This window comes from Rhea americana, unplaced genomic scaffold (genome assembly GCF_003343005.1).
Source record: "Rhea americana isolate MKP2758 unplaced genomic scaffold, rheAme1 scaffold_162, whole genome shotgun sequence".
NCBI lineage: Eukaryota > Metazoa > Chordata > Aves > Rheiformes > Rheidae > Rhea > Rhea americana.
This window is the reverse complement of record NW_028185728.1, coordinates 221,353-232,771: the sequence shown is the minus strand read 5'-3', so window position 1 is coordinate 232,771 and position 11,419 is coordinate 221,353. Positions and strand designations below refer to the sequence as shown.

The 11,419-nt window shown below is 48.7% G+C and overlaps 1 protein-coding gene across 2 annotated transcripts in view; it reads right to left on the bottom strand.

Moving 5' to 3' along the window:
• Positions 1 to 10,104, bottom strand: part of PBX1 (PBX homeobox 1) — a 148,727-nt gene extending 138,623 nt beyond the window's left edge. For both annotated transcript variants that reach the window (XM_085300210.1, XM_085300211.1), the window contains exon 1: positions 10,019 to 10,104. In XM_085300210.1, the coding sequence (XP_085156336.1) occupies positions 10,019 to 10,067 (49 nt within the window). In that variant the 5' untranslated portion in view covers positions 10,068 to 10,104. The remainder of the gene's footprint in view (positions 1 to 10,018) is intronic.
• Positions 10,105 to 11,419: the final 1,315 nt, after the last annotated feature.

Here is an 11,419-nt window from a genome sequence, read left to right as displayed (position 1 = left end):
GCTAAGTGACCTTTTGAGCCACTTGGGGACAGAATTACACAAGAGCTTTTGGAGTAAGCTATGCAATGTGCTCCTCACTCCTACTCCCACGCCGGTGGCCTGCGCTGGCAGGCGACAGCCTGGAGGGGCAACGCTTCATTCCTCCGTACATGTTTAAAAGGCTTGGCATCTCCTACCCGTGTCTGCAAAAGCAGCACCCACATTCGTGTCACAAAGTTGAAAAACAGCCACTTTAGAAAATTCTGCATTAAGCACAAGGGAAGAAGCAGTCCACTAAGAGCTTGCTGAGCAAAGCGCTTCAGACTGCTTCATTTCACATAACTGAATGCATAAATCAAGGAATTGCTCCTTGGATTTTTCTCCATTAGCAAAGTATACTGTAACTCCCCTTCTCACCACCGATGCTGATCAACACTTCACATCTGCTGACCAGATCTAACAGCCAGGATTTTCCGGGGGAATAACACATTCACAGAAAACACCATTCCTGCCACCTGCTCCCCCCACACGCACAACTTTGCTGGGAGCAGGAACGCAGCAGGCTCTCCAGTCTTAGCAGGCAAACGCATAACGAAACTCAGCAGCCGGAAGACGAAGCTCGACAAATTCAGATCAGAAATAAACACACTCCCTTTCAAAGCAAAGGGTATTAAACCCTTCAAAACACCACCTCCATGATGGTGGTGGACTTCCTACCGCCTGCAGTTTTCTATGCAAGTCCTAATGCCTTTCTAAAAGGGACCTTTTAAGCAGAAAGCGCACGTTTCATACAAGAAGTGCTGGGTGATGTTGTGTGCCCCGTGCTAGGAAGTCAGAACCAATTACTGTAGCATCTCCCAACTCAATTCTTCTAATTTGGGGACTGAATGGACTGGACCTTTTGCCTAGAGAGTTTCATACGTACCATTTAAATTCTATTTAAAAAAAAAAGAAGAAAGAAAAAAAGGATTATAATAAATTTGCAACCTTCTACAGTTAAGGGCTACTCAAGTTAAAAGCTGAATTCACAGCTTAAACCCGGCGATCTAGCCATCCAGCGGCAGAACTAGCGAGCTCGAGGTATTGTATCGTTCTTAACGTTTCACCAGAGAGTCACTGCACTCAAAAAGAGAAGGATGCGTGTAAACAAGCAAACGTACACCCGCGAGCAGCTTGGGTTTTGAAACATTAATGTTGAAATTAGAAAGGCACATTTCGGAGACTTCTAGGCTGATTCGCTTTCATTTTGGCTCCAGCCTCATACATATCAAATGTCAAAGGAAACAGTCGCACTGAATTAAGGGGGGGGGGAAGCCTGCACAGTGTAAACACGTGCAGGATCGGGACTGCTGAAGTTAGGAAACCAGCAAAGAACAATGAACACTGAGCAACTGGAACAGTATTTTTGCTGGTTAACCTGCCACTGCTAATTTTGCTAATCGACATCACTTTGGAATTTGAAAATGTTATCCAACCAGGAGAGAAACTTGATTTTCCTCTCCTAATAACAAGGAGAGGCAGGCCAGCCAGGCTAGGCCAAATGTTTTGTTACAAAATGCTGCATGCGAAGCGACTAAAAGGGGAACGTAAAAGTGATGAACTGAGTTTCTGTGTTCGGGCTTGGACGAAACACAAAACGCAGCCAGCAGTAAAGATGGGCTGACTCCCCTCGCAAAGCCCACTCCGTTTATTTTGCATCAGTGCCGAAGCAAGATGGCATGGTTATTTTAAATCATTCCGACTCCTCACAGCATTGGCTTTTCTGGGGCTTTCCATTTATCAGTATAGATTAAAAAAAAAAAAAAAAAAGAGGTGGGGAGAGGGAGCCCTGCTGCTTAATGGTATCTGCTTAAAGATATTCTGGGTAAGGCTTCTCCTATAAATAAAAGATCGGGCCCCCAGAACACGTGCAGCGGGGAGACAACGTGCTTCTTCCAGAAGGTGTTGGAGGGGATTTCTATTATCTGCTTTGGCGAGTTCCCCAAAATGCTGAGAAGCAATGACAACAAACTGCTCTTCAGCACGCACAACAGCCCGCGGCTGGCAGAGACCTGCAGACAGGCAGCTTGGCAAAGCGGCTTCCTCCAGCAGCGATCCCCTCCGCAGGGCTGCCTGATGCTGCTGCCGCCTCATGTTTGCCGCCAGGGAAAGGAGCCGGTAAAGCAAAATCTGTATTCAGAGGTTTTCCCAGCAAAATGATTGCCTGGACTCTTCCCTTCATTCCCCTGCTCTGTTCAGCAGGCCTGAAGAAAGCTATTAAGGGCTGGGGAAGAGAGATTAGCAACCGCCGACGGCGGAGCGAGCGGTGAGCAGAGGAAAGGTGACTACAGGGAGAAAAGCGAGAGACCTAGATTTAGAAACGCGGCTCGGAGACGAGAACTGCCCCGGGAAGCTGCAGGATCCCGTCTCCTAGGGTCCACGTGCCGAGGGATGTCCCCAAAAGAGTTAGTCAAAATCCACCGGCACGCAGGAGCACGCAAAACCCCTCCAGTGGGCAGAGCCCCCCTAAGAGCTAAGCGGGGCCACCCGTGTGCCAGGCGTCGTTCCCGTCGGCCTCCCTCGTTTCTACTTCAGGGAGAAACTGGTACATTTTAAAGCAAGCAAGAGATGCGCAGGCTTGGCTGCTCAGCCAGAGAAGAGCAGGGACCCACAATCCAGAGGCAGGGTGGAAGGGGGCTTCTCCCCTCCTTGCACACCCCTTTCGAAGGCAGAGATCGCTGCGGGACTGCATGTCTCAGGATCACGCTGTACTGGCTTAAAAAAGAAAAAAAAAATCCAGGGGCAGGGCTCACGAGTGCAAGGCCAAGAGATTAATTCTTCAGTGCCTTTTTTTTTTTTTTAATTGACACTTGAGTAAGCCAACTCCATCCCAAACAAACCCGCAACACCGGGAGAAAGCAGCACAGCGTCTCCTCCCACCCCGTGCATCTCGGCTCCCGAATTCCTTCCCAACCCTGCTCCCGGCCTGACGACGCCACACTTTAATGCATTCAGCCTACAGCCTCCTTAGGCCACGGCTTTCTGTAATTTATACCTATACTGCCCGCCACCTTGTATTATTTAAGTCAGCAGATTGCTGACTGCGGTAACTGGGGATGCAAAGCCGCTGAGACTCGCGGCACGGGCCGACCGCCTGGCCCTTCAAACCATCATTTTTGGTTTCAAACGCAGTTCCAGGCAGACGTTCCCCAAAGGCGACATTACGGAGAAGGAATTTCACTGAAAAACCTCCAGCCTCTCCATCACCAGAGCACGCCGGGGAAGCGACGGTCTGCACAAAACCACGCGGGTGCCCGCGATCACCCGAATAGCCAAACACACACACATGCCTGCAGGCCGGGCTCCGGTAGAGGTTATTGCATCGGCATCTCACGCAGGCTGGCAGCGTTCAGCTGTCGTGTTTGACTCAGGACTTGCCGTCAAGGGACCAGATACCGCTCATAAGCAGCTTCACCCGCCGCTGGGGCTCCTGCCGGTGCGACCCAGCCGGGGAGCTTCTGCGGGTACGTTTGGGGAAAGCTAAGGACACGGACTGAGCCTGGGAAGGGCCTTGGTTTATTAGATTATGGACGGCCTCATGCAAATATGGCCATATTGATCTGGTCTGCAAACACCTGGCTGGGAATAAAAGCAGCCCCTGAGTATACAGAAGCTGCTATAGATTATTAACCAGACCCACCGCTGTAAATCACATTAGCTCCTTCAAAACCCCAACCCAGGACTGCAGTCCCCTTGTGCTAGGCGCTGTACGCGCAGGAGAGCGCACGTCCCCGCTGCACACAGGAGCGTTGCTTCTCCCTGCCAGGCATCCAGAAACCCAAGAATTCAGCACGTCTCAACGCCAGCCCAGAAGCAGGGAGGCTGCCGAGGGGCACCCTGCACCGGGGTCCCGCTGCCAGTCACAGCAAAGCCCAAGGCCAACCTGAAGCACACACAGCACAAGGAGGATGAAAACTGCTGCCCAGCAAGCTGCATTGGGAACGCGAGGCAGGAGAAAACCAAAAAAGGTTGAAGGGAAAAACAAAATGTGTATATATGTATATATATACACACACACACACACATATATATGTATTTTATGTATTACTGCTCTTAGTGCAAATGCAGCCCCTGCTCCCGCTGGGCACTGGGGGAGAGTCATATTTCGCACCGGTTGCAAACGTGGCAAATGTTGCCCTGGTGCACAGAGCACAAGCTAAATAGCAGGGCCTCTCCTGCGTCCCGAAGCACCCGAGGGCCTAAGGAGAAGCATAGGGAAAAAAGCCCTGTAGTAAAGTGCTTTGCAGCACATTTGCAGAAGATCACAAAATCCTCTGTAGAGCTTCATTAACAGAGAGCACAGCAGTTCCTGGACCGAAGGAGGAACCGGGAAACCGACTTAAATAATACAAGGTGCGGCGCCAAAGGCAGAGAAGGCATCCTCAATTTCTTCATTCCCCCCTCTGAAGTCCCCAGCTCTGATTGAGCAGAGGCGCAAACGGCAGCACATTCTAGTGCATCTCACTGCAAAAAAAAAAACCCATTTACATTTAAAACAGCACCCTGCTCCCCTCAAGAATTGCTGCATGCAGTAATTTCCTTGCGAGAAGAAAGAAACACGATGAAATTGTCTCAGAGTTTCTCTCGCTTTCTGTTTCCAAGSGCTGGCCCGCGTGCAGCGAGCGGAGCCTGCTCCCAGAAACAAATCGCGCAATTGCGACCGCTTACGAGAGCTTTGCTCGCAGACGCTCGGGGAAAACCCCTCCGCAGGTCTCAAATAAGGGAACTTGAGCCGTTCTCCCTAGAGAAATTTAGGCCTGAGAGATCTTCCGACCTTCTCGTTTGGAGCTACAAAGCGCAGTAACGAGATCTCTTTCCCCAGGCCAGTCCGCGGCAGAGAGAAACCCGGGAGCGACGGGCGCGCCGAGCACCGACCCTCGGCTCTGCGCAGTGGGACGCCTGCAAAAACCAACCCTGGGAAGGAAGGAGAAAGGAGGGAAAAAAAAAAAAATCACGGCTCTGCTCTCCGGCTGCCCGAGCGGAGAGGCGCTGGGGAGCGGTAACGCGGCGCCTGAGCCGGGCCTGGCTTCGCCGCTTTGCTGCGAGGCCCGGGGGGGAGGAGGTGAGAGGAAAAGCCTGCTGGCGGCCCCGKGCTCTCCACCTCCTCCCCCGGCAGATTGCAGGAGGCCAATTTTGATTAAACTAATTAAGCCTGCTCCGTTCAAAGAGCTCCAACCACATGCTACCAGGGGAGAGGAAGAAAATATAAAATTAAAAAAAAAGGGGGGGGGGAGGAAAAAAAGGGGAAATCTCCCCGCGAGCACGCTTCTCCRGCGCGACCCGCTCCCCGGCGGATCCCTGACGGACAACGCCGCGCTCGAAGGGAGAAGCTCCGAGGCAGGACCCGCCGCCGCCGYCSYCGCAGCGGCGCAACCCCGGCTCCCGCGCGCGGGAATTTTCCGCTCTCCCTTTGAGCGGAGCCACGCGAGGGTCCGAACCGGACCTGCTCCTTCCGGGGTGGGGGGAAAAGCGAAGCCAAAAGCCAAGCCAAGCCTTCCTCCTCGGCGAGGGGCAGGGGGAAGAGMGCGGCAGGGCTCCGGCTGGACCTCCGGAAAAACGCAGAGCGGGGCAGAGCGCAGCCCCTGATGCTCCCCGATCCTCCAGGGCTGCAACTGGAGCAGTTTCATTATCAGCTTTTGAGAAAGCAGAATTAAGCCTTAGGTGCAGCACTGCATTGAAATTCAAATTGGGGTGTTTAACTCTCCTCAGCACCTTTGGAAACCTCGGTGGAAATGCATAATAAAAAAGTGAGGGCAAGGTTTTAAATGATGCTGGGGAGGGAGGGAGAGCAGGAAAGCAAGCTGCCCCCTAGTCGGCCCTGTGAAAACTTCATTAGATGGGCCGCGGGCGGGCCAAGACGTGCCACTCTTAGAGCCCCACTCTGCACCCCAGAAACCATCCAGCTCTGCATACAGCACATCTGCCCCTTCTCTCCCCTCTGCCTTTTGGGTGGGATTATTTTTTTTTCTTTTTGGCGGGGGGGTGGGGAGAGAAAGAGGAGAAAAGGGAGGGAGGAAGAAAGAAAGAAACCCTATAATGTAATTGCTGTATTAAAAAGAAATGGCAGGCAAGAATAATAAGAGAGGTGTCAGAAGTGAAATACAGTAACAGACCTTAAAAAAAAAAAAAAAAAGACTACAGTTCTGTGATGGGGGTGTTAATTGAACACAGAGCTGGAGAGAACAAAGGGGTGTTAAGGAAAAAAAGAAGGGGGAAAAAAAATCCTACCTCCTCCAAAGATCTGATTTGAGTTAAGTTTGGTGAAGATAATGCACGGGGAAAGGTAGCTAAGAGGCACCGTATATAGCTATTATGTTCTAAAATTAAAAAAAAAAAAAACAAACCCATTATTCAACAACAACTGCACGGCTAATCAGTGCTGTCTATAAATATTCCACTTAGTAAATTTTATCGTTGGTGGTATGTACATTTTTCTTTTAAACCGACATTACTTTGATGCAGGCGGGTGAGGGGGCTAAGAAAATAAAATCAGGGCATTTGAAATAAGAAGTCAGGGTCTTTTTATGAAGCAAAATTCGCCCAACTGCCCTCACCTCCCCCAAAAGAGCGGAGAGAAAGTGAAGCGGCACGGAAAGCTCTTAAGGAGGAGGAATCAGATTAAATGGCCATATATCCTGCGTTCACCCTCTCTCTCRCCGCCGATCCGCGCCGACCCAGTGAGCGGGGAGTTGGGGAAGGCTCGCAGCAGAAAGAGACGCTGCTGCATTTTGACAGCAGATATTTTCCAGTTTGCCATCCAAGGACCCCACATTGGCGTACGCCTTGCCTGATTCCTCTGCTTAGCTATTCTGCTCAGGCAGAGAATAGCAAGGGAAAAAAAAAATACAAGAGGAAAAAAAACAAGGAAAAAAGACAGAAAGAAGACAGAGCCCCTACTTTCACCTTCAAACTTTTTTTTTTTAATATATAAATCAGCAATCCAATTTCCGATTTCCATTCCTATTGACGGAGGAATCAATTGTATTTAGGACAACAATGCCTCCGATTTCCATAATTATTATTCCAAAAAGCCAGCCAGCCATTTGAAGGCAGTCCTGCCCCTCTGCTTGCAACAAAGCAACCAACAGCAAGTGAAAACACACCAAATGAACGCAGACAACTTATATGTATATTTAAGCGGCAATTTTTTCCTACACGCTCCCACTTGGATCAAATCTCTCAACTTTTATTACTTTTAAACAGACATCACCCCAGAAGAGACAACCTMCAAGCTGCAGACAAAAGACAACCGACAGACTCCAACAACACAGCTTTTAAATAAAACGTCTGTAAATCCTTTAAAATAATTGAAGAGTCTGCCTGCAAAAGGGAACTCTTCGGCCAGTAAAGACGACCTCTTTTTCTAACAACTTTATGGACACTTTGGGTTTGCTCAGACAACGTTAACGCTATGAAATATTAGCCATAATGTTGCAAGAGACGGTGGTAAAGTCTCCATAAGGCTCTGGAGTCACTTAAATCAGGCAGTGGGTAACTGCATGCACGTTTCCGCACATCATAACGCTGGGGAGGAGGGAGGGAAGATGTACACACGCACTTTCRAACACCCACCAGTGACCACAAACAAGCACCAGGATTTCAGACAACAGCAGCGTACGTGACACCCGCCCTGCAACACACGCAAAAACATGGGAATCAAAATGAAAAGTGGGAAGAGAGAGAAGCTGTCTCAACTTTCACCACTGCCCACCTGCACRGAGCCTCCCGAGACCGCCAGCAAGGAATGTGCAAACAGAAGAAAGTGGTACCCTCATCCCCAGAAAAACCAAGGCCATCTTCTTCCAGGCTCAGGCCTACAAAGCCCCAGTTAAAAATAAGAAGAGATACCATCTGGCCATTTGCTTACAAAGTGTGACTTTGGGGGACACAGGTGAGGGGAAGGGGAGGAGGTCTTTCAATTTGCAAAGCAAAATCATTCACTGTAAATATATTCGAAGATAAACAGTGTTCCTAAAGCCATCTCAATTGAACCTCTTCAGAGGCCTCTTTACAGCAGCCTTGAATCTAAATAACCCAGGCACAGCAAATAAAATTAAAAAAAAAAAGAGAGAGAGAGAGAGAGAGAAAGCCCCAGTCTGCACCTCAATATTCTTTATTTTCATACTTCAAACTATCTCTCCGGATTTTACTCTGGAAATGGGAATTAGCACACTTGGCTACTATGAGTGCCCACACCTCTCAGCTTTCCCCACAGCATCCCCAAGCAGGAGGGCRCCCAGCTTGCCCATCAGGCTCAGTCCTAGCAGATTCCCTATCCCATAACTTTGCAACTGCATCCATAGCAAAGCTGGGCCGGCACAGACCGGATCCCTTGCTAAATAGCCCATTGCACAAGCAATATATGTAGCATTACAAGTGCACTGAGAGAAAAGGGGAAGAGGAGCAGTTTCCTCGGCTAAGAGAAAATAAAAGAAGAAAGAGGGAGAAGGGAAAGGAATTGGATGGTGCCTCTTTTTGGAAATGGAGGGAAGCACTGAGAGAGATTTTAAAACCAACCACAAAATTTATCTCTGTACAGTCTCCCTTACATTATATCATATGAACTCCATACAGGTTCCCATACAGRGTCCATTACATTGTGCTATGGGAAGTACATAACGAACGACTTCTCGGTAAGGTCAGACATGGCAGCACGGCCTTAAGGACTTCAGAGCGCCGAATGCCATCAGGAGGTGCTTTGTCTAGGTTACAAGCTGCACAAACAACATTTAACAAAGGGCCCCCTTAGTCATTTTATATATATTGCAAGAGTCAAGTAATTGTATTTTCAATCAGCTGCTCACACTACGTGGTTTTATATATATTTAAGGARAGAGGAAAAAAAAAAAGTAAGACTCAGATTCAGGTTTCCGAAAGCTGTTCCCCTTTATGTGTAACTATCAATGTATATCAACCGGGTGTGCAATCATATTTATTGTCACTTTCATTCATGTCATGCCCTTGCTTATATGGTTTAAGATATGAATTATTGACTGTTATAGTCCTTGTTGTAAAAAGGGGGGGGGGGAGCCAAGTACTTGCAGCCTGCTAAAACAAGGCAGCAGGATCAGCACAGAGAAACCCGCCGATCGCCTCCGATAGGCGAGAGCAGAGATGAACCCCCTCCCCCTGAATTTCTCAATTTCCCCCCTTTCCCTCCATTTTTTCAAAGAGATTCCAACAAATAAATAAATAAGTGGTGCATGTTGCTAAATGTCCTTCTCTGAGCATCTGTTGTTTAAGATCACCCTTGATTGATGACTGCTATTTTTTAATTGTTGCTTTTAAAATTTAAATGCCCCCCTGGGATGTGTTATAAGTGTGTTAGTACATGGTAGGAGGTCTGGAAAGTGGGAAACAGCAGAACCGACGCTCTCATGTCATTAGCTTCTTTAGAAGCCTGAGAACACCCCATGTCGTAAAACAACAGTACCCTAAAGTAACTAACAATCTAATATATTGCTTTCACTAAAGGCAACTGACAACTTGCTCTTAGGTGAGCTAGCCTGGATGATTGGCAGACATAAGCATTTTAACTCTTTCTTTAAAAATATATATATAGTAAGAGACCTTCAGATTTACATAACTAGTAACCAGCAGTAAAACTATGCAATTTCATTTTGTGGCTTTTTTTAAAAACTCTGTATTCAGATTTTTTTTTTAAAAAAAAAGAAAAAAATAACAGCGCCAAGTTGTAAAGAAGGAACTAAAGCAAGAGAGAAACATAAGAGGTTTGATTTTTTTTTCTTCCCCCTCAAAAAGCAACAAATAAAAAGAAGCTATACAATAGAAATTAAACCACGATATTTTCCCTTGCAGACACAAACCACGTTATGCAAGTCCAATGCCAGAAAAATTAAACACAGGGTAGCTATTTCCCCCMCACACACACTTAAATTACACGTTGAGGGGGAGGGGGGATGCACAAACTTTGTTGCACGATAAATACCCTTTAAAGAGCAGAAGGAAAAATAGAGAACGAACAGCTTTGATTTCCTACCTGTTTTTTCTTTGATTTCACACAAGACATTAAAAAGGGCTGGCTTCATCCTGTGGCAGTTTAAAGCATGTTTCCTGGAGAGAAAAGAAAGAGGAGGCAGGGTGAGCTCAGGATGTCACGGCAGCCCAGGAGAGGTTCGCAACCCCGAGCCGGCGGCTCGGCGGAGGGGACGCTGCGCCGGGGCCCGGCGGCGCCCCGGGCTCGGCCGCGGAGGCGGCTCGGCCGCTCGCCCCGCGAGGACTTGGGGGACGAGGCGCCCGCGAGCGCCGGGGCCRCCAGCAGCCGCCTGCCTACCGGGCCGGGGGGCACGAACCACGCCGGTTCAGAAGCCGCCTGAAAACAGCGTTCGCCACCAAGAGGCTTGCAGAGCCTCGGGGGTCCAAGCCGGGCTGCGCACCAAGCCAAAGCCGGGAGCCGCGGGAAGCCGAGATTGGTTTGACTATCGTACTCAAATACACCCGTGCACGGAGAGGCTCCTTCCGTCTCCCACCTCCGACACGAAATTCAACCGTGCGTTTCACTCAGTTCATTCTGCAAAGGGAGGGGGGTGTTGTTAAAAAAAAAAAAAAGAAAAAAAGAAAGAAAGAAAAGCCCCCTTTTCGCAGTGTTGGAAACATTGCCCCCCGACTAGAGCTGTCAATCCAGGGAATTTCAGCGCCCAACTTGGAGTACAGAAATGCACAGCCACGGGCACATGCACGGACGGAGCGAGAAACGCACTTCCCCACGCTCATGCTACACTTCTCATGGGCACCAGCTTATCCGCAGGTGGTAAAGAATTAATTCTTTACAACTGGGACACCAAACACATTTAGAAACATTGCCAGATGCTTCTGGGGAAGGGGACAGTCCAGTTTAACGTCTCTGGGTTTGGCTGTTATTATTTAGGAATTGACCCTTTTTTTGCGGGTTTCGAGGAAAGAAGGGAGCTGCAGGGGGGAAAGGGGAGGGTTTTAATCCGATGGTTTTGAAACCCACCATGTGCCTGCTGAGGCAAAGCAGCAGCGGGTTTTTTTATTATTATTATTTTAAGCCATACAATCATTCTGCAGAAGGTCTAGCTGTATGAAAGGCTGTTCCTATCAGGCACCAGTTACGGGAATTCTGTTTACCAACCGAAATTACATGGGAAGACGATGTGAACATCTGGCAAGCATTCACACTACTTACCCCACCACCCGCAACACGGTAAAAGATTTATATCTACGATGAAGCCTCTCAAAGGTATTTACCCTCGCGGAACCACAGCGTCCCATATCTGCACACCCAGATGGGCACAGACATTGGGCTATAAACAAATCACATACATAAGCTTCAGGGGCCCTTTTACAATTAACAGTGGGACTTTGCATCTTCCCAAAACTTAACACACATGCACACACACAAAAAAAAAAAGTGGCA